General features: G+C 41.3%; 3 protein-coding genes across 5 annotated transcripts; all 3 read right to left on the bottom strand.

Moving 5' to 3' along the window:
* Positions 1–989: 989 nt before the first annotated feature.
* LOC117791166 lies at positions 990–10,446 on the bottom strand. 2 transcript variants are annotated; one of them, XM_034630844.1, is made up of 6 exons: positions 10,105–10,446; positions 3,640–3,879; positions 3,387–3,575; positions 3,181–3,322; positions 2,965–3,120; positions 990–1,631 (listed from the first exon to the last, which is right to left on the bottom strand). In XM_034630844.1, exons 1-6 carry the CDS (start codon positions 10,208–10,210, stop codon positions 1,211–1,213), a joined length of 1,254 nt encoding a protein of 417 aa, XP_034486735.1. In that variant the 5' UTR covers positions 10,211–10,446; the 3' UTR covers positions 990–1,210. The 2 variants fall into 2 exon arrangements, with proteins under 2 accessions (XP_034486735.1, XP_034486736.1); XM_034630845.1 differs by lacking the exon at positions 10,105–10,446 and adding an exon at positions 7,280–7,692.
* LOC117791168 lies at positions 4,048–4,741 on the bottom strand. Its single transcript, XM_034630846.1, has one exon. It carries the CDS (start codon positions 4,620–4,622, stop codon positions 4,182–4,184), a length of 441 nt encoding a protein of 146 aa, XP_034486737.1. The 5' UTR covers positions 4,623–4,741; the 3' UTR covers positions 4,048–4,181.
* Positions 10,447–11,077: 631 nt separating the features above from the next.
* LOC117790657 (probable Rho GTPase-activating protein CG5521) lies at positions 11,078–22,588 on the bottom strand. Of its 2 annotated transcripts, XM_034630159.1 has the most exons (7): positions 21,875–22,588; positions 19,994–20,104; positions 19,633–19,650; positions 18,740–18,911; positions 13,501–18,669; positions 12,702–12,898; positions 11,078–12,642 (listed from the first exon to the last, which is right to left on the bottom strand). In XM_034630159.1, the coding sequence occupies exons 1-7, from the start codon at positions 21,978–21,980 to the stop codon at positions 12,371–12,373; spliced, it is 6,045 nt and encodes a 2,014-aa protein (XP_034486050.1). In that variant the 5' UTR covers positions 21,981–22,588; the 3' UTR covers positions 11,078–12,370. The 2 variants fall into 2 exon arrangements, with proteins under 2 accessions (XP_034486050.1, XP_034486051.1); XM_034630160.1 differs by lacking the exon at positions 19,633–19,650.
* Between the last annotated feature and the right edge of the window lie 8 nt (positions 22,589–22,596).

Raw genomic sequence — 22,596 nt, 5'->3', positions numbered from 1 at the left:
TCCCTAATATGACTAAGACTTTCATTTTTTTTTTGACTCAGTTTCCACTCCATTTCGATTTCTTATCTGTATGATTTGTGAATCAATGCGACCACGCCACATAACGCTTTCTTCATTTTTAAATAAAACAAGTGGGCGGCTACAGTCGAGCACGCTCGACAGTATGATACCCTGAGCCCAGGTACTCTATACTAAGGTTGATTTTTGACCAATTGTTTCTATGGCAGCTATATGATATATGGAACCGAATTAAAGCAAATTTAGTCAGAGTGTACAAAACCAAGTTAAATGTATATTCTATCAGTTTGGTTAAGATATCTCAAAAAAACAAAAAACTTTTTCTTAATTTTCGATTGAGCGTCTCTATTGCAGCTATATGATATGGTGAGCCGATTTGAACCAAATATGGTCAGGATGTATAATACAAGCCCAGATCCATATTCTATCACTTTGGTTAAGATATCTCAAAAAAACAAAAACTTTTTCATACCAAGACTTAATTGTCGATTGAGCGTCTCTATTGCAGCTATATGATATATTGGACCGATTTGAACCAAATATGGTCAGGATGTAAAATACCAGCCCAGATGCATATTCTATCAGATTGTCTAAGATATATTATCGATCCTATGGCATCTATGTGATATAGTGGTCCGATTCAAAAATAAAAACAAACTTGATCTGCCAATGGTATCCAGGAACCTACATACCAAGTTTGAAGTCTCTATCTCTTATGGTCTCTGAAATCGACGCGTTCAAACAGACGGACAGACAGACGGACATGGCTCATCGACTCGGCTGTTGATCCTGATCAAAAATACATATACTTTATAGGTTTATATGATTAGTATACAAAAAAAAAATTAAATAGGAGTTTTCTTTAAAAATTTTCTACAATTTAAGTCAAATTATTATTTTAAATTTTTATTTACAAATTAAAATTGTTCCTTGCAGAAAATCCATACAAAAGAAAATATGTTTGGGATTAATTTCATTCATTCAGATAATTAATTCTGTTTTGATTTGCTCGAATTCATAACTCTTCTTCGCGATTCCTGATCTTACATAAAGATAAGAAATGGAAATGGAATTTCGCATATGGAAATCGAAGTTTGATAACGTGTTTGATTTCTGAATTGCTTTATACTACGTCATATAAAAATAAACCTGAGATTTCTGATGTGCGTTTGCTATTGATAAGATCAAGGCTCTAGGTGACAGTTGTTAAGCTATTTTGTGATAGTTGCTGTTGCTCTGTTGGTTGTTCTTGGGCCTTGAGCTCGATCAGTGGCATAGTTAAATCACTAAGTCGCGACTTGGCGCTCTGAAAGTCATCATCCGATTTGGGTCTCCCCTTTTGCTGGCAATGCTGTGGGCTACCCTGCAGCACCTCAGTGTAAGCTGGATGAATGGGCTGCAGGGCAACAGCTGGGCGTCGATCGAACATATCATCGATGTCAACCAGCTGAAAATCAATGGCAAAGATATATCGCAGGACCATGACTAGCAGTGCCAGGATCCACAGCACCATGCTAATTATATAACTGCAGCGGAACAGATCCAAATACGCATCGTGTGAAACGCTATGCTCATGTATGAGAGGTCTCAGCAGGGCGATGGCATCTCCACAACTATAAGAAAACGTCTGAAGGTTATTCAGTTGACTTTGACTGTTATACTACTGTGTCCAAAAAATAAGGTGACATTGTATTTATTTTGAAAATTCTTTATTTATTCTTCCAAATCAATTTCATCCCCTTCAAAGTAATCCCCTCCCGACACAATGCACTTCTGCCAACGTTTTTTCCAATTTTCGAAACACTGGTTGTAGTCACTTTCCGGGATGGCCTTTAGTTCCGTCTTCGTTGCGGCTTGAATCTCCTCTATCGTGTCAAAACGGTGTCCCCGGAGCGGTCTTTTGAGCCTGCTGAACAGCCAGAAGTCGCACGGTGCCAGATCAGGTGAATACGGTGGTTGCGGAACGATATGGGTTGCAGTATGGGATGGTGCATTATCGTGGTGCAGAAACCAAGAGTTGTCTCTCCACAAATCTGGCCTTTTTTGACGGATACTGTTACGCAAACGACACATAACGCTCAGATAATATTCCTTGTTGACTGTTTGACCCGGTGGAAGGAACTCATAATGCACAACACCACGATAATCGAAGAAAACAGTCAACATGACCTTGATTTTGGAGCGACTTTGGCGCGATTTTTTTGGTCTCGGCTCTCCTTTGGCACGATATTCGCTCGATTGATCGGTTGTTTCGGGGTCGTAAGCATAGATCCAAGTCTCATCGCCAGTTATAATCCGTTTCATGACATCCTGGTAGTCGGAAAGCATCGTTTCACACACTTCAACGCGACGCCCTTTTCCAAAAAATTCAATGTTTTCGGTACCAGTCGAGATTTGACGCGCTTGAGGCCCAAAACATCCTTCAAAATGGTATTGACTGAGCCTTTGATATGCCAACATCATCAGCAAGGTCTCTAATCGTTAATCGACGGTTTTCAACACCAAATCTTTGATTTGTTGGACGTGAGCTTCGTCAGTTGAGGTTGATGGTCGCCCAGGACGCTCTTCGTCTTCGACACGTTCACGACCGGCTTTGAACTCACTATACCACTTGTAAACATTTTTTTTAGACATAGCCTCATCACCAAAGGCTTTCTGCACCATCCTCAACGTATCCGCAGCAGAAAATTGATTCCGCAAACAAAATTTAATGCAAATTCTTTGCTCAACAAATTTCGACATTGCAAAAAACGAGAAACTCACTTTTAGCAGCTCACAAAACGACGCGTATCTCAAACAGTAATGAATATTTTCACATGAAATTTGACATAGATGTCACTCACAGTACTACCAACCTAAAAACAAAAAGAATTCTCCTAATCCTTCAAAGCGCGCAGTTTAAAATCAAATGTCACCTTATTTTTTGGACACAGTAGTATGATCTACCTGACTGCCAAGGGATTAGTAAGGCCCTGTCTCAAATTGCCACACAAACGTTTCAGGTAGCCATTGGTCAGTATCGTGTAAGCGGTGCTTCCCAAGCTCATCAGGGTGAAAATGACAATGGAGGGCACTACAATGCGCCAAGGCTTAGGCAACACCCTGGAAACATAGGAAAACTTTCAAATTGCTGCCAAGTAACTAAGAATATGTCAGCCTTACGATGTTTTCTTGTTGCCCGTTTGGAAGATGAGACACATGGCTGTCCAAATGATGGCTACAATTTCCGATATCAGGGGAAAGGCATAAACAAACTGTGCCCCAACGCCTTGACTCCACAGTGTGGCATAGGTATCGATGGACTCTGAAATACACAAATAATTAATTAAGTGTGGAAGAAAGTAGCGCTACTATTGTTTAAAACTTACGGGTGGCCAGAAACTTGCGATCCGCATCCGCATTGGGTACAATTTCTGGGAGTGCATTTGTTGTTGTTGTTTTTAGCTTCTCCTCCTGGTCCTGGTCGTGCTCCTGTTGGCTTACCAAACGTGCCAAAAGTGGGGCATTGTCCTTTGGCTCGTAGATATGTTCGAACTTGTATTTTGGCTTCTTTGTTTCTACACAATTTAAAAACAATCCTTATACTCTATGATAATACGACCTTTATTAAGTTTTACTCACGGCTTTCGCTTTTCAGCGATTCCGGCTTTGTTTTCGGCTCGTAGGCCAAGAGTCCCACTTTTTGAAGATCCTGTTGTAAAATCTCTCTGCTTCTATTGTCCATTTGGGCAAAGTTGCGCTCCTTAAATACTACTTTGGCACTGATGATTCCGTCGTAGAAATCGCCGGACAACATGTGCAGAGACAGACTCCAAATAATGGAGAATATTGCCACAAGCACCATGAGACATATTACTATATCTAGGAGATAAACGGGTCAAGATTTAATTGAATATTAAATTTTATTTGTTTTATTTCTTAAGAAATTATAATATTATTATATTTTACTAGAGAATCCGAGTTTGATAATAACTATGATTATGTTCATCGTTTTTTTCTATTTATTAAATGTTGTTTTTTTTAGTTGATGAATTTAAATTGAACGATACGTCATCATTCCGTAGTTTCTTATAAAATATATATTTATAATGAAATAATACATATGTATGTGTAGGTGAGCCATACACAGCTCAGTTGAGAGTATTATTGTTATTCATTAGCAGCTATTTTTGGTAACGATAAACTGCATGCCAGTGACAAATCAGCTCGACGGCGAATCCCATCATAGCAATGTAGAATAAGAGGGCTCTTATTAGGGAGTCGCGTACGGGAATGCTCTCGGTGAGGTAAATGCATTTAGAGAATAGCACAACGTTCCTCACAAACATCAGGACACAGGCACTGAACCAGGGCATAACCATGACCTTAAACCAGGTCTTTTGCCACCAACAGCTTGTGCAAATTCTTTGATATGCCGGAATAAAGGCCAACAAGCTGAACGCAAATGAAATCAGAACGTTTTGCAATGAGAACCGAAGCAAAGTATTGACGCTCATGGGATGGTTAGTATCCAATGATATCGTAACAGAAAACTTGGGTGAGAATGTAATCGCATATAATAGCATCGTCCCGTAAATTAAATATCCAATCTGCCGCCAATTCATCGTTATCTCTGTTTCCTTTTCTTTAATAATTTCTTTTCAAATCTTCTTATTGATAAGTATTAAAACACTCTCGTAATTTCGATATTAATAGGCAGTTTATAACATTAAAATCAATGCCAACTCGTAAAGCCATTACTTGAAAAATCATAAAAAATTCAAAGCAAAAAGCGAAAAGCCACCACACTCACCGCATTTTTAAAGCAATTTAAGCTCCTAATACTATGTAACTGGAATTTCTATGAGCGGAATTTCGGCTATAGCCTTTCCGATTAGCTTTTATCCTAATATAGAGTTTCTTTAAGCTTTAACTTCCTACAAGCTAAACTTTCCGGTAGATGCTGTATTTTTCCTAAATATTATTCAAATCGAATCAAGTCGTTTAATAAACATAATTTAGACTTTGACCGAGGGTGTTTCCTATATGTCATAAATATATTTTTGAGACGTTTATTCTTGGTACATTGTCAAATTTTGGACAGTAATATTGTGTAAGGTTAAGACACGGATGATAAATTGTCTGTATCTTCTGCTTGACAAGCAGCGAAGAGCAGCGCGGACAATCTCATTTACAATATATTAAAGGTGGAGCAGGGGCAGCTACCCCAGTGACGGGGAGGCTTCTACTCTTTATATGTACATGCAAACATATTTATTATTCGTAAATTTACTAGAAGACATCGTGAAAACACACAGTCAATAAACTAGCATTTGTGTACGCTGTGGGGCTGAGTTAATATTGGAGGCATGATATCATGGCAGATGTTGTATGGCTTGGTTAACGAGCCACGAAAACAACAACAAAAGCAACAACAAACCGTTTGCTGATGACGACGAAATTAGCGATGGAGCTGCTCAATAAAATCCATTTCAATTGATGCTGAATTTCTGTCATGCCGACGCGACGTTCAGACAGATGAATTGCGCATAGTCGTAACATTGGCTAAAATATTTTTAATGATCAAATTTTTGAATACGAACGAATACGAATACGAGTTGAATACGAAATGCATTGTGGCAAAAAGTCAACAAACAAATTTATGAGTTCAAAAACGTTTCCATAATAAAAGTCTATAAAGAAAATACGTTTTTCTGTTGCGCCAAAAGTGGGAAAATTATTTCACTTATCAATTTTTATGGCATGTTGCACATTTCAAGGACTAATGAAATCCTGAATAAAACAAGCATTCATTTCATACTCAAATGAGTTGAGTAAATAATACATAATAAATATTTTCATGCACAAGTAAGTGCATAAAGCAGAATACAATTTAATTTCCAGATAAAATTATTTAAAAATTATTTAAATACCATTTATTGTGGGTTGCATGAAACGGTCGAGAGCACCAACAACTCATGACATCATGCCCCATCACAATCTCCGTCTGTTTCTGGGTGTGGACCACGTTAGAAACAAAACGTTAATAGATTCAGACCTTGGACACTGTTCTGCCTCTGAGACTCTACTCCAACTCAACCAACTGGCAGCTCATCTGCTTCGCGGGGTGTTTGTAAACGGAGGCAATGTTAGCTCAGAGTGTCATTAACGCTATTTTTGGGCAGTCAAATTGCCGATTTGTGTAACTGAATATGGGTCACACTGGGTGGGGACTGGGGACAGGGACAGCGGTGCTCTGAGTGATGGCGTAATTTGTATAAAGAATCAAGCGAGTTATAAATAAATATTGCGACTTGAAACTGGATATGAAACTAACACAAAACAATCAAAGTCAGACAATGACAGATCGAATGAGTTATATTCGAAAATGTTTTTGAATTATAATTACGAATAGCCAAACATGGTCTTACAATGTTAGCTGAGAGCACGCGAATATTTTTTTATCTTAATCAAGCCGGAAGTTTTATATCTTAACTTATTTGTTAATAACATTAAAAGTAACCACATGGCGTATGCGCGTTCTATAATGAACTACGCCCACTCAGCATACTGTACACAAAATTGAACAAATTAATTGTTTATTAATATTTCAGGAAACACAAACAAATATCCAAACGTCAGAGCAACAGAAAATGGCAAAGATAAATGAAAGAGACGCAAGAGAAAGCTTTATTCAGTGGCCAATTAGCAACCCAAATTAACACTTATTGAAAGCGTTTAGGCCAATTTAGCACCTTTAACTACTTTAATTTCATTCAAGCTTTTCAATATGTGTAATGCATGAATAAAAGTGAGCAGTGAACCTGTTAATTTTAGGTTTACAGCAAATTTCTTGATCGGTTTTCAATAAATTGCGTCCTTGGCAATGTCAGAGTCATTCATCACACTTTCACAACATTATTGATGAAAGCCGCATTCCACACACACGATGACAGACAGACAGACAGTGTACATGTTGCCTTAATTGATAAAAGTATTTGCTGTCAATTTCATGTATCCAAAGAAGCTTCTACCAATAAAATTCAATTAGCTCTGTCAACTTCAAATTTTTATTTTTGGCTCGCCTTCCCAAAGGCCAGCGCAAGTCCGAAGGCTGTTGAATATTTAAACAACGCAAAAAATAAACCAAAAACGAAAATTTCAGCCCTTCGTAGGTCGACAAAGTGACTAAATAGTATTTAAAATACATATACAAAATGACGCGATCTACAATAACAACATAAACATTAGGTTTAATAATAGAAAAAATAAATAAACATACTATTTAATTTGCGTATATCACCACTTGTTAGCTTTCCCTGTTTATATTTTCTTATCAGCTCCATTTTTGCATATTTTATGTATGATGTGTTTGATTTCAGATTCCTTTTGATTTGATATTCGCAACTTTTTCCTCAGATTATAGAAAAAATTATCTTTGATTTTAGTGATTTTAAGTCGAAATTGTATACACAATGCTCTATATATATTTCTATTGAGTTTATTATATTTTTTTTTATTCAATAGGTTCTACATGTTTATGTTCCACATTTGTTTAGTTTTAACGAGATTTTTACGGCCAGCTCAATATTGGACTAATCAACAGTGTACAATGCCCAGATTTATTAACAAAATAATAAACAATTGGTAAGCGAAGGGCAATACATTTTAGCAACAGCCATGAATTAAGTTTAATTAGAGTTTCTTCAACTATACAGTTTAAATTAAACAAAGAAAATTTGGTTTGGCTTTATTGAGAATTAGTATAAATAAATGAAAATGTGAAAATTTAGAGCACAAGAATTCATTATTAAAAAAAAAAAAACATATATTTCTTTGCTTTTAAAATGTTTGTTAATGGTTTTTAGGAAAAGTTTTTTGCGTATATTACGTATACGCCACTATAGAAATTAACGCCTTTTGTTAGTTTTTAGCTCGGGTTCTGTCTGTGCTGTGTGGCGTGTGTACTTTGAGTATAAATAGAACTTTGCTTGGCACAGACAACAATCAACACTCAACACTCAAACTTTACGATAAGTAGTCCAACTCCCGCCATTTTAACCGGAAGTCACAGTTCACGGTCACCCTTAAAATTTAGGTTTATTGAATGTTTAGTTATTTACAGTACTGTTGTATTTATCATTTGCATAAATGCGCTCAAGCGTTGAAACTGATTGTTGAATTGATGAATTTCTACGAAAATCACAAATAAATATCGCGCGTATCACGCACCAAACGACCGCAGTTCGACGCAGTTGCTCAGACACTGAGGCGGCAACAGTGGCAACAACATTTGTGGCTCGTTGAACAAACATATTTCTCCAGCGTTCTATTGTGCTCTTTGGCAGCAGCAATTTGAGTGAACGAAAAATCAGCCAAAGAGAAACCGTGAGAGAGTTTCTTGAGTTTTGTTTTGATTTTCTCAACTTGCAACTGGTTATTTAAGTTGTTATTGTTTTCGTGTTTCGTTTTCGTCTTTGTTTTGATTTTGTTTTCTATCTGTTGTTTGTTATTTTTCGCAAGCATGTGTGGGAGCTTCTTCTTATTCCTGTTATTCGCTATTGTATTCTATTTAAATTTCGACAACAGTTTTTTTATGAGCTGTTGCGTATTGGCTAACGAGAAACGCGGCGTATGTGTAATATTTGTTTTATCGCAATAAAATGATCAAATTTGTTGATATTTTATATAGGTTTATGAGCTAGTTTACTGTGGCGATTAATGCTATAAAATTCTTGTCTTTAAAAACTCTTTACTTTAACTTCTGGCTTTTGATATTCTTCAAATTTTATGGGGCACAATTATCGTAGATGACCTTGAATACGAAAGCCTCCATCAAAGCCCAAGGTGAGCTTAATTAACAACCACAATACCCAAAGGCTGTGCTGTGCACTACATACATACATGTTTATATAAGTGTATGTGAAAAGGATATGTATTTAAATCGCGTGTCAGGCAAACCTCTAATTTTTTGTTCAACGCAAACTTCATCTACAACCCGCAACATTTCTCTCAGAGCATTTTCGCAAGGCTCCCCACGGAATTCTTGCAAGGCATGTAATGTGAAAATTATTCCACTAAATAGCTGAACCTTATCAAATGCTATTTGTTGAACAAACAACATTTAAATTTATAAACCGCTTGGTTAATTTTACCGACGTATACCGAATATTGTAAGAGATAAGGCACATATTTTTTATGTTTCAGAAAAGTTTTCTTAGTTGTGCCTATCTGAGTTGGGCATTTTTAACAACACTTTCGTAGCTTAGCATTTTGTTTATAGTATATAGAACTGCGTACATGGAACGACCACAAAAGCATTATAAAAATGTTGACATTGCTTATGAAACACACATGGTACAAATATTTTTATGAAATATACGAGTTTATACGAGATATTCTCGGATAGATATTCAAATTCTACTAGTATTTATAAAATTGAATGCATCCTTATCCGTTAAGCTTGGGTTGGTTGATGTATGAATTCTATTTTGTATTTTATACGGAAAAAGTAATATCTATGATGGAATCGTATGTTAGCATTATGACAAATCAGTAATCTCCGCACACATAAAATAAATATTGGTTTTGAGATTTCCTAATGCAAAGTTCAAAGCAATACAAACAAATGTATGTAAATAATATATTTATATGTAGTAAATATTCATACGAATTTTGTGTGTGTAAAAGCCGAAACTTAGCTGATTGTGGCGATGACGTTGCCTGGTTATGCAAATTAGTAATGGCTGCAACAGCGACGTTCCATAAATTTATTACAACTTTACAGGCAATAGATATAGATACAGCTACAACAATTGAAAAAAGCGATGAGTGACTATAGGTAATCAATCATAATGGCATGAGTTAATGCTGGTGCCGGTGCTGAAGGACATAACAAGCTCTGACGCAATCAGCGAGTGAAACAACAGCACTAACAAATCCCATTAATGCAAGTAATTTCAGCTCATGGCGTATACTTAATTTTTATTTAGTAATGAGTTTTAAGTCTTGTGGAAATTGTAATTAAAATTTAAGATAATTTTAATGTTCTCCAGCTCAGTTCAGCTTAATTTAAAATTCTTTAATGGAATCCCAGAAATTACTTACATTCACAGCGTAGAACCTCGCGATGCGCCTCCTTGGTGAGCATCTGCAGGCTCTCGCCTATCTGGCGAATCCTTTGCGGCGTGCTCTTCAACGTATTGACAGTCATTTCGTTTTAGCTGTGAAGTGATGATTGTCGAGGCATACTGCACGGGTATCTGTCGGGTATCATGTAAGTGCCACTTTTACATGAGGCAAACAATTAACAAGATTGCAATGCAAAAGCTTAAAACTTGGTTGCGCATTTTAATTATTGCTGAACTATTAAAGGGGAAGCACTCAATGATGTAAAATGGAAGCGAGCGCGTTCAAATTGACGTTCAAACAAAGCGACTGCTCGACGAGAACTGTGCGCAGTCCAAGAGGCGCGTCAACCGTCTACGAACACACGGCCAGCCAAGTATCAGTGTGTGTATGTGTGCAGTGTGTGTGCGTGTGTTTATGTGGATATTTCTAATTTGGTGGCGTCACTTGCCGGTGGTAACAAACCCAGCATAGATCCAAGCCAGCCAGACAGTCAGCCAGATAGTCAGTCTGTCTACATTCTATTGCCAAGGCAGCTGACTCCAAAGTGTATGTGTGTGCATGTGTGTTAGCCAAAAGTCACCCCTAATTGAAGGTCCTGCACTCAGCGATGCCAATGACCGACACAGTACGTCTTTTGGGACACCTGAATAGAATGTGAGTATAGGGAAAGTAGAATTGTGTAAGTGTCGTGTCGTGACACGAATAAGCACGACTATTAAAGCTATCAGGCATGCCAAGTCCTATGGAATACATTCAATATCAATAAGAAGTGTATTGTTTACGTGTCACGCTGCCATCTCTATGCAGAACGTGCGTTTTCGTGCACATCTGAGCTAATGCTTAATTAGTTAGAAAGTACAGCACTCAAAATATAACACCTGGCGTCTATTTACTTGTATTTCCACACCTTTGGGGTGGCATTATAACTATAAAAAATTTAGAGTTCAAATCATTGAATTGAATTGCATTTATTTTATGAAAAATACTCGATTGTTTCTTAAATAAATTAGTAAGTATAAGTTGTATAATGCGTGGTGTACTTGGTGTTAGTTACAAAAATTTGTCGTTTGCATTTTAGCTTAAGTTAGGATTTTATTGTATTATACAAAAAACTTACACACATAGATAATTGCTAAATATTAATTGTGTTAATTAGACTAAAATTTCATAAAACATTTGTGCAACAAAAACGCATTGCAATTAACCTTTTCACTTGCCCGTTCTATAAATAAATACAAAATTAACGTATATAAATATACATTTGATCAATTTGTTGAAAATTATTGGACGAACAATAAAACTGTGCCCGCTTTCTTATTAAATCATTTAACAATTTGTTTGTTGTTGCATTGTTTACATATAATTAAAACCCGATTGCTTGAACAATAGTGGTAAATAGATCAATCGATAAACAAAGATTTCCGAAGGATCCTTATTTAAATACTTATAACTAGATTGTCTATACAGTATAGAGCTCAATTACATAATACTACCAGTAACTATTTGCTTAGTGGGCAGAGCTATATAGCCATAGTAATATTTGTAAAAAAAATTTTGAATTTTTGATTTTGTTGCTTTGTGCTTAACCCTTAACGAATTCCATGAATTTGTATTTCGAAGCGTAAAACATAAAAATAGAAGTTTTATAATAGAATAACAGGAGTCCTGCGGATCCTGGATGCTTGAATTATAATTTTAAACTATCGTTAGTGATGGTTACACAAAATTACAACAAATAAAGATAAATTAATTGATTGATAAATTAAAGAGCCAATTAAAATATTCATGAGCTCAATAAATAAATAAGTAAATAATTAAAATCACTATTAATGATCGAAATTGATTATTTAGATTTTAGTGGACGTAACATGGAATTGCATTTAAATCGAACAAACTCATTAATAAATACGTAACTTTCGCACTTTCTGCGCTCTCAGTTCAAAATTGGAATTGTGGCAAATAAATAGTTAAATACAGTGAAATAGTTAGACTAAATTAGCATCAGCATTTGAAATTAATTACAAAAATAAACATAACAGGAAACGTTTTTGCAATACTATTCAATTTCTATAGAACTCTGCGTCGTTGCTCCAACAAGCCAGACAAGCCCAATTGGTTCGAGAAACAGCCTGGCCCTGGGTTCTTCTTTCGGGGAATGAGTATAGTTAGGGGGAATTTTAGGAGCAATTCTTGTTGTAGTAGTAGTAGTAACCATGGCCGACAATTCTATAGTGCCAAAAACCTATTTGATACGTCTCAGCGGCAGTGTGGGACTCTCAGGAGGTGTATCACCCCCAGCACTGCCACCAGAGCTGCCACCAACAACAATCTGTTGCAATGAGTGTTTCTTGGTAACGCTCTTGAAGGGCGCTCCCAGCTTACGTGGTCCACGTGGCGATGCCGAGGCTATGCCGCTGTTTGTATTGGCCTCCATCGCAGCCGTAGAGCCGGCGGAGGCGGATGGCGCAATGCCAAGCGTAGGTGTCGTCGAATCTATGGATGCCTGTACCCAGCCTGCAAGCAATTATGAATGAGACGATGATTCAATAGATTTGAAGTGAAATAGTATTTACCCTTGACAGAGGCACGATTATGATCGATTAGTGCGGCGGCAAGCGGAGCCCCAGCACTGCTGGCATTGGATTCGCGCAGTGTGCCCAAGGTAGACAACGGCATTGGATTGTAGATGCGACTGGCAAAATCCTCGAAAGTGGTGCTCTCCTTGTACCGCGACGAGACGCTGTCCAGAGACCGATTGCGCTCCTCGTAGCTGCAATAATAAATAAAAAATTCAAACCTGTAGTACGAGCCAAAAATTAACAAGTAAAAATGCTTTAGTCGAGAGTGACCGACTAAGAGATACTCTAAAACGTATTTCACATAAACACGTAATGGAGAAAGTAATAGAAACAACAGGCTTTTAACATTTAAAACGAAAATTTGCGCAACACCCCTCTGCACAGGGATCTCAACCTGGAGATGGAAGACAGCTTGGTCAGACTTTATGCTACCCGGTACAGTGAGCGTTTACAGCGGCATTGCAATTAATTGCAAAAAAAATTGATCTCCCGAAATAAAATATCAAATGTGCATTGAAAAATGGTCGATTCGATTACTCTTTCCAAAGCTTTTTATACAGAGATATATAAACACGCCTCAAGTGCCTCTTTTTCTTTTTAGGATTGTTTATTGAATATCTACTGACTTTATTTCCCAATGGTAATTAATTTTTCAAGGGAGCTCCAAAAACTATGCTGCTATTACTATCTCCGAGATCTCTTATTTCATACAATCGGACAGGCAATCTGCCTGTTACATACTTTGCACAAACTGAATATACCCTCGACAGACTCTAGAGAGCGAACAACTTACAATTGCTGGTAGAGCGGCAGAGCAGCGCGTTTGGTTCGACTCGCATTGATGGCCGTGGCACGAATGAGTGTGGCCAGGCAGGCGCCACTAACGACACTCTCGTTGGCAAGTGGCCCAAACCAAGGCACCTCTGGCTTTCGATTGACTGTCACACGGAACAGTCCATTCCGCAAAGGATACACAACGATGAGGACATCGCAAAATTCGGTCGGCAGAATGTCGCGCCTATAATCACGATGATGTTCGCTCCAAACGATGTGCACCTCATCATTGCCCAGATGCCGAGTCTTCAGCAGCATGGCCTCCGATGAGTCCGAGGGCATGCGCGTTGCCACATGGTAGACAACCTCCAGAAAGGGCGTGGCATAATACGGAGCCGTTGCACCACAACCCTGACGCGGTAAACCGCCTAGAAAGCCATTGTGTGTCTCCAGGTCAATCTCCCAGCCGAGGGCGGAGACAAACATTTCGTACATGCTGCTGCCATTTGTATTACGCAAAATGCTCGTCTTATCCTCCTGCCCAGCTGCCACATAGATGACAGCCATCTTGTGCGTCTCCCGGCACTTTTGAAGATCCACGTTGCGCAGTTCCCGCAACAGTTTTTCACTGCGCTGCAAGAGATGCGTACGCGATCGCCGTTCCCAGCCAGCCAGGCCCAGATGGGCGAAGAGCAGGCGACAATATTGGAATGGCGTCTCGATCCGATTGGGCAGACTGCCAGCGCCCGTGAAGGAATCAAATGATGCAGACGCGCTGTGTAGAGAGCGTTGATCCGGCTGCAATAAAGATGTGTGAGAGCCAGCATGACGCAAAGCGGATTGCGTCTGCTGTGTTGAATGCGCCACAAACTCCTGCTCCAGGACACGCTGATTGAGTATGACGGATATGGCCTGCGTCTCCTGTGCGCTGCTCAATGGACTGCAGCTCGGAGCATTCAGTTCGGATACTGTTGGCGGCACACACTCCGGACTGGTATGTCCAATATACGCGAGCATATCATCCAGCTGGTCCAGGTCGGGTGCCACCTCATTGGCCAGAGGCAGGACGCCGGCTGGACGGTGTCGCAGCGTGTGTCGCGGCACTTGCATCTCCTGTCCAACCATGGAATCCATCGGCTGGCACATCTTCGAGTGCCTGGAGGGTCCATCATAACGCTCCGAACTGAACTGAGCATGCGCTGGCACTGGCATTGGCAACGGATCACACTTGCGGGGCTCCGAGTACAGAATGGAGGCATCCCAACAGGCCTTGCCATTGAGATCACGCATGAGTACACGCACCTGCTTCTCGGCGGTAACCAAACCCGCCGTAATGCCTCCTCCCGGCAGCTTCAGCGTTGGCAGCTCTATGAAACTGGCCACCAATCCCGGATTTAGCATAAACAGCTGCAAGTTCTGTGCATTCACCACCGAGGGCAACTCCACGGAGTCGCGTCGCTCCAGATGATTGCCACCAATGCTGCCGCCACTGTATATATCGTCCTGTTCCTCAACCATGGAGCTCAAACGTGATGCACCGATGCCCATGGGAAAGTGACCCAAGTGGGTGACCAGATGCATGGCGACAGCCCGGGCGCACAGTCGTATAGCCGAGATGCAGGCCTGGATTGTCTCTGATGTTTGGTAACTGGCTTCGGGGAGTCGTCCATCGCCCTGCAGATCATCGCTGGCAATGTGCATATCAAAATCATCATCCGCCGTAAGCTTAACCCGCTCGTGACGCGGCGCTCCGGAGGCGACTTGCAACAGGACGCGCAGCACTTGCAGCACCAACGTGTCGCCTTGATCGTTGTACGGCTCCAGCATGAGAGCGGCTGGAATGGACATGCAGAACTCGCCCAGGCAAAGCATCAGCGATGTCAGCACCACCTTGTCCGCATCCTTGGGCTTGCTTACATTCTGGATCTCCAGAGCTTTGCACAGTGCCGTTATGATCAGCTGCGGCAGACGCTCAATGGCCGCCAGTTGACGACCCCGCTCCGCGCACAACTTTAGTGCATCCACAGCGATGACGGCGATGGTGTGATGCTTGAATTGCAACGCTTGGAGGAGCACCTGCAGCACCTCGCGTATACGTGGATGAAAACTATTTGCATTCGTATCCTTGGGCAGCAGCAAGTCCTTGGGATGTGGCACTGCCTGCTGGAAGTGTCCACGCTGTGGCACGTTGCGTGCGGGCTGCGAAAGACGCAGCAGGAGCCACTGGCCCAGCTGGCAGAGAGCAATGCAACGCGCCTTTGCCGACGGCTCTCGACGAGCACAGCGCAGCATTATGTTGAGTATGTGATCCTGTAGATCGGGGCATTCCATCAGCTCAAACTGCTGTGCCGTTGGCTGCAGCACTGGGCGTGGCAGCAGCGTGGGCGGATACGAGAGCAGCGAGCCCAGGAGAGCAGCTACCTCCGCACGCGGCGTGCTCCGTGTAACCTCTAGAGAGGTCAACAAGATGGCGCTAGCATGCACCAAATCCAACAGGAGCAGTGTATGTCCTGGCAGCAACAGACTAAGCAGACGTGGTCCCTCCAAATGCTTCATGATGGCATAAATCAGGTCCCGATCCTCGCCGGTGAGCAGCTGATGAAGTGAGTGATAGAAGAGAGCCAACTGTGGCATACCAACGGCACCTTGAAGGGCCAGCGCACAGAGCAACTGCAGCGCCCACAATTTGCCCTTTTTAAAACTGCGATCCAATGACAAGGCGCCATAGCACCATGGAGCGACAACGCCAATGGGTGGCACCAGAGTTGGCGGCGGCGGCGTGCTTTGGTTATCGGTTGAGATGCCTTGGTTCTGTTTGATCTTGATGAGGTTCTGCGTCATCTCCAGCAAGTGCCTAAAGACCTGCGCATGCAGCTCCGACTTGGGTATGCGATTCACATCTCCGAGGGCGCCCAACATACGCTTCCACATGATGGACGTGGAGTCGGGCAGCCATCCAGTTGCTGCGCCACCCAACATTATGGAGCGACGCTCGGACCCATAGCTGCCGGCACCAAAGCTGCCCGAATTGCCATCCTCAAGGCTGCCCGTGTCCGCAGCGAGCACATCGATCTGCAGCTGGGCATCCTTGATGGAGCCACCTTCGATGCCGCTGCTCGCCGTTGGCGATGGACTGCGCGAGCCGGCGCCACTTTCGTTGTCCTCCACCTGATCCCCATCCTGATAGCCATCCACATCGTCCACGGCCAGCTGAGAGCCACGACGTCTCCGGCTTTTGCGCACTGGCGCCAATGAGTCCAAGGACATGGCTCGACGCAAATCCTGCATATTATTTTGCGAACTCATTGAGTGCTCCAGACATGACCTCATGTCCACTGGAGCCTCGACTTTGGGCACTGCAGATCGTCGTCGGCGAATTCGTGAGTTTCTCGCCGCGGAGGCCAAGCTGCCCTCGCTGTAGCTGCGGCTCAGCATGGGAGTTAGTGGGACAGGTCGTGTGCCGTGCCCACTGCCTCCATGTGATTGAGTATGCTGGTGATGTGTGCGATTTGTAGGTTGCAGCGACGGAACTTGACTGTTGCTGCCCGCCTGAGAGTTCTCGTCGGAGCGACTGCTGTTGGACTCGGCGATGCTTTCGCGTTCCCGCTGCACGCTGGTCGCAGCACTAGCACTTGCACTGGTGCTTCCCGATCCCTGCCAGACGCTGCCAATGCGTCGCCGCTTGCCTCGACTCTCTGCCACACGATCCAGTGGCAAGTCGAGCAAATTAATCCCATACGTATAACGCGAAAAGACGCGTGTCAACGTCTGAATCGTTTTGCTCCACTCGACGATGAGCTCCTCGCGATGCGTCAGCGACTGCAGCACGGTGAGAAACTTCTCCCAGAGCAGCACGTTGACCGGCACATTGGTGTGTGCCCGTATCCAGGTGACAATGAGTGTTTGGAATATGGCTGAGCCAAGAATGCCGCCCAGATTGGCGCTCTTGGAGCCACTGGGTGGTGGATTCTGGTGCAGCACCACTGATGTCACCTGCAGGAGCACTTGCAACAGCTGCTCCCAGGTGCGTGACTCCATACGCGTGTTCATCACCATAGTGCGATACACATTCAGCACCTTCTTGCAAATCTCCGTCTGCTCCTGCAGCGGCGTCGATCGGTAATCGCGTGAGCGTGTTGGGAAGCAAATGTTCAGATTCGCTGTGTTGACAAGGAACACATTCGCAGCATTGGTGACAAACACCTGCAGCACATTTTGCATTCCCGCCCGCACCACATGCTGTTGCTCCTTGGATCCCTGCATGGCGCCCACATACGAGGGCGTACGTAGGCGTTGACTACGAGGCGTGCCGCCAGCATTGGAGAGACTCGATGGTGTTGTCGCCGTCTGTTCGTCATTTGGTTCCAGCAGAAACGGAGGCGGCGTGCTGCCCGTCATCCAATCCCGATAGACAGCAATGGCCGTGCGAATGGCTTCGATTTGGGCCTTGGATGTGAAGTTCAAGAGGAACGCCTGTCGATAGACCTCGTGCACAAAATTGATGTTCTCCCGACTCACATAGAAGACGTCGCGCACAATGAGTCCCTGTTGGTAACCCAGCAATCTGGCATGATCCACACCCTCGATTTGCAGGGCACAGTCCAGACGGTGGCTCAACAGACGCTCGTGGGTGAAACGTGATACCCAATTGATGAGCACCACCACACAGGAAGCCATCACCTCCTCCTTTTTGTGTATTGAACGCATGACGGGCATCTCCAAGCGCGGATTATAGATCGATGTGCTGGCATCGAAGCTGGGCGAGAATACTGGCAGAAAGACTTCTTTAAAGCGTTGCAGGAGAAACGCAAACGCTCGATGATCCTTTTGGGCGCGATTGTCTCTCCAGCGGAGACAGGCCGCCGTTTGTACCATGCTATTGAGCAGCACCTCAAGTCCGTCCCGTGGATCTGGCGGCGCAGACTTTTCGCTCGACGAGGGCGGCAACAGGGCAACTACCTCGGAGCTCTGCACGGGATGCGAGAATGCATTGTCATGAAAAACGGAGGCCATGCCTCCGTCTGCCTTCATATTGGGATGTGAGAGAAAATCTGTGGCGCTGAATTCCGTATCAGGACCCACAACACCCTTCTGGGGCACTATGAGACCGGGTATCAAATCCGCATACATGGCATGCACATAGCCCGGCGCATTCTCTCCCAGCGTCTGATACCACAGCAGAAAGTACCTGGAAAACAGTCGAGAATTAGTTAAGAATATAGAATCTATATAGAACAGGTGTTTGCTGATTCGCTTACTTGACACCCTCGCGTCGCAGCTTGGGTGAGTTTCCCAGATGCAAGAGCTTCGCCATGATGCGGCTGAGTGAATGGCATTGCCATCGACGTGCCAGCAGCTCCGGGAGCAGGCACAGTATCTTCTCCAGCAGCCATAACGAACCATCCAGTTCTTCGCGATGCGCCTTGTGCACTGCGTGAAAAAGGTAAAATATGCATTATAAATCACATCAAAGCTATTAAAATCCTAGACAATTCAAGATCCCTAAGCAAGCACATGCTGATTGGGCACAAGATGCAATACAGCGAGTGTGAGAGAGACAGATTGTGCAGTAGAGAGTGGGAGAGAGTCGATGAGTCTAATTTTTGTATTCGCCAAAGTATCTAAAAAATTAATGTATTCACGGGAGAGTGAGAATGAGATTATGCGCGAGGAAAATCTGTTCCGATTTTCACTTTCTCTGAAAATTCGCAAAGTGAAAAATTAATAAAACTGCAAGCTAATAAAATGAGAAGAATATCAATAAAAAAAATGAAAGGTCGTTAGAAAAAGAGATAATGGTAGAGAAAAAACGAGATATGAAAATAAAGGCAATTATTTAAAATAAAAATTAATCAATTGCATAAAAGTATGCAAATATTTCCTTATTTCAAAAAATTATAATGAAAATCTTAAACTATTACAATAATATATGAAACAACCAACGTTGGGAAATGTAAATGGCAGAATTTTTATGAAAGGTCGTTAAAATAATAGAGGGAAAAGAGATGAAAGTCAAGCAAATATTTAAAATAAAGATGAATCAAACGCGTAGATACATATGTATATATGTAAATATCTGATACCAAAGCAAACTTGGGAATGTGATGAATTACTGAATAGATCAATAAGACAAAATCACAGACAAACTTACCAATGTGAAACGGAAGTTCTGCCAGTAAAGAGGTATAAAACAGAGAGGGCAAAGAAATAGAAGGAATTGAATTTGAAGTAAATATTTTGCTAAACATAATTATATAGAAACGCTTTCAAATATTTTTGTATCTTTTGTGTTGTTTTATTTAACTCTGCTTAAATTAATGGGGCAAAACATCATAAACATAGATAAAAAAAAAAGACGAAAACAAGAAGAAACCATTAATTTTAATGCGGTTTGCTTACTTAATTAGCAGAAAATAAGATTAACAAAATTAGGACAAAGAGTATACAAAATAAATATACTGAATAAGAAGAGCAAATACTCTATTTGTGATATATGTTTGTGTTTAAATTACCTTTCTGCTTGAGATTTGCTTCGGCCTGGATGAAAGTGTCGTAGAGTATAAAATAGACATGGCTGTAATTCGTCTCGAACAGCGACTTTGACTCCTCGTAATCTACATTATCTGCAAGAGAAAGCAGGAAGAAAGATATGGTGAGATTGTGACATAAATCCAAATAACCCAATTTCAGTTGCATCTGATCTTATCAGGCCGATTGCTTTTTACTTGGCCAACAGGTGACGCAATGACGCCGTCGTCATTGATTAATAGGTAAACAAAGGGCCACCATACTCGGTATAAGCATGTACTCCGATAACGGTTAATTCATATGGGTATTCGACTCTTATAACTACAGTTATTCAAGTAATTGTTTTGACAATATAACAATTTCAAATATTTAATTTTTTTATTACAGCTGATTTTTTGATTAATTTTTTTACTAATCGCAGTTGACAGACAAATAAAAATGGAAAATTATGTACAGCTTATTAGAGATTAAATTAATATAATAAAAATTCAAATGTAAAAATAAAAAATGAAAGAATAACTTTCCAACAATTTTTTATAGAATTTTAGTAAAACCAGAAATCAGATTATCCATTAGATCCATTTGAAGAACTGCAATTAAGATACACTATTGAAAAAATAGTCGAAGGGGCTTACTTTTTACTTATATTTTGAGTATGAGGTATAAAGATAAGTAAGAAATATGTGAATTTTGTATTTTGTCAATACAATTACTTGACTGACTGTATGTTCTATTACAGTCTTGGAAAATAAACATAAGTATAACGTAAACCACACACACACACATGACGAATATTCGAATGAACAAATGAAAACCACAATCTGATGGCGGCTCAGTGGGCTCAAAAAATGCGTTGAAAATACAACGTTTGATGAATCAGTGCCAACAAGCGGGCAGCGGAAAGGGGGTAAGGGTGGGCAAGGGGTAGGGGGTAGGCGGAGGGTCGGAGAGGCGACTGCCGGCTTTGCTGTCATCAGCGAAACGCTGCAAAACAGAAGAAAGCTAAACATTAAGGGAAAAGAGTAGGCCAAGAAACCTTTAAAACTGGTTTCATATGTGCTAGAAGGCCAAAGCGAAAAAGCGGCAACAAAATGCGACGCTGATGATGTTGATAAAGTTACAAACAATTGGAAAAAAGAACTTGCAATATGCGCAGGTGTGTGTGTGTGTGTGTGTTCAGCACATCTGCGTGTAACAACATTAACACGAATAACAACAACAACAATGGAACAATGAGAAATGAGCAATGAGCAATGAGCAACGAGCGGGTGCGAGGCACCTGTTGGAACTGTTTGTTGCTTGCTCCACGTTGGGTGGTTTCCAAACTGCTCCTCCGTTCAATGACACAAAAAGAAAGTTACACAGCGAGTAACTACATACATATATATGTATATACAGTAAGTATTTGGCTGGTGTTGAAATTGTAACAACAAAGTTGCCGTCAGTTGGTTTAGCTCCGGAATAATTTGTGCCGCGTTTATCATTTGACGTTTTTTCACACATTGCGCGTTGTATGACAGTGTACACTGTATATATATTAGTGTGTGTGTGTTTGTTTCTAGTTTTTGCATAAATTAATGTGTTTTCCATTTGTTGAGATATGATTTTGTAAATGTGAGTGTGTGTAGTGTTTCAACAGGAAATAGCATTAACCGCTGTGGGCCGTAGCTTTTTTTTTTATTTATTATAATAACCAGCATTTGTTAATAACCAACCAAATTGGTTCATATATATGGCCAACAGTAACGGCCATGGTTAAACGCCCACCTGTCTGCCACAGTCAAGGTAAATAGCAATCATAAATATTTAAAAGTACATATATATGAATTGAACCAGTTTTGTCTTTATATATAATTGATAATTACCTAATATTGTGCGCAGGTGTCGCAGGCGGGAGGCCGAATCCTTTTTGCAATCTTGCAACTTGGCCGTCGACTTTTTAACATCTGCATGTGATTTCTTTGTAAACATTTTGCACTTGCCTTTCTTTTCTTATATTTAATATTTGCACACAAACATTCTTAAACTAATTCGTTTGATTTCGTTGCTAAACAACATAAATAAATCGCAATCGCACACACACTGTACACTGTACACTTTCTTTTCGCACTTTGTCCAGCGGAGCACCAGAGCCCCCGGAGAAATTATTAGCAACGAACGAACGAACGTCCGCCCGACCAAACACTCATCCGTCCGACCGCAACCAACGAAGCTGACGTTGCTCTTGGCTGCTCTGCTGCTGCTGCTGTTGTTGTGATGATGTTGCTGCTGCTTTTCGCAGTTCGTTGTAAATTTTTGCTTTTATTTCATGTCTACACATTCGCTCTCCCAGCACCCAATTGCACATACACACAATGGAGTCGTGCAGTTTCCAGAGCATCTGAATTTGCTATAGTTATACGAGTATTAACCGATTTACTACACATTATTGGACATTATTTGTTGGAGCACGGACACGGGAGAGCAATTTATTTGCGTTTTTTACGGACAAAAATTCATATGCGACGCGTTTGTGGACTAAAAAAATTCGGCCAACTGGCGGCCAACCTAAGGGATGCCACCTTTTTCAGAAGAAAGTTACCGGTCT

The sequence above is a fragment of the Drosophila innubila genome (assembly GCF_004354385.1).
Source record: "Drosophila innubila isolate TH190305 chromosome 3R unlocalized genomic scaffold, UK_Dinn_1.0 2_E_3R, whole genome shotgun sequence".
Classification (NCBI taxonomy): domain Eukaryota; kingdom Metazoa; phylum Arthropoda; class Insecta; order Diptera; family Drosophilidae; genus Drosophila; species Drosophila innubila.
The sequence above is the reverse complement of the archived record's forward strand: the minus strand, read 5'-3'. Positions and strand labels throughout refer to the sequence as shown.

Excerpts from the sequence above, each read along its gene's own strand:
- LOC117791168 (XM_034630846.1), bottom strand. The coding sequence starts at position 4,622 with ATGAATTGGCGGCAGATTGGATATTTAATTTACGGGACGATGCTATTA.
- LOC117791166 (XM_034630844.1), bottom strand. The coding sequence starts at position 10,210 with ATGACTGTCAATACGTTGAAGAGCACGCCGCAAAGGATTCGCCAGATA. Across the intron at positions 3,880-10,104 it reads CGAGGTTCTACGCTGTGAAT|ATATAGTAATATGTCTCATG; the intron begins GTAAGTAATTTC and ends TTTATCTCCTAG. Across the intron at positions 1,632-2,964 it reads ACTAATCCCTTGGCAGTCAG|TTGTGGAGATGCCATCGCCC; the intron begins GTAGATCATACT and ends GTTTTCTTATAG.
- LOC117790657 (XM_034630159.1), bottom strand. The coding sequence starts at position 21,980 with ATGTTTACAAAGAAATCACATGCAGATGTTAAAAAGTCGACGGCCAAG. Across the intron at positions 20,105-21,874 it reads ACACCTGCGCACAATATTAG|ATAATGTAGATTACGAGGAG; the intron begins GTAATTATCAAT and ends TTTCTCTTGCAG. Across the intron at positions 12,643-12,701 it reads TAATCGTGCCTCTGTCAAGG|GCTGGGTACAGGCATCCATA; the intron begins GTAAATACTATT and ends AATTGCTTGCAG.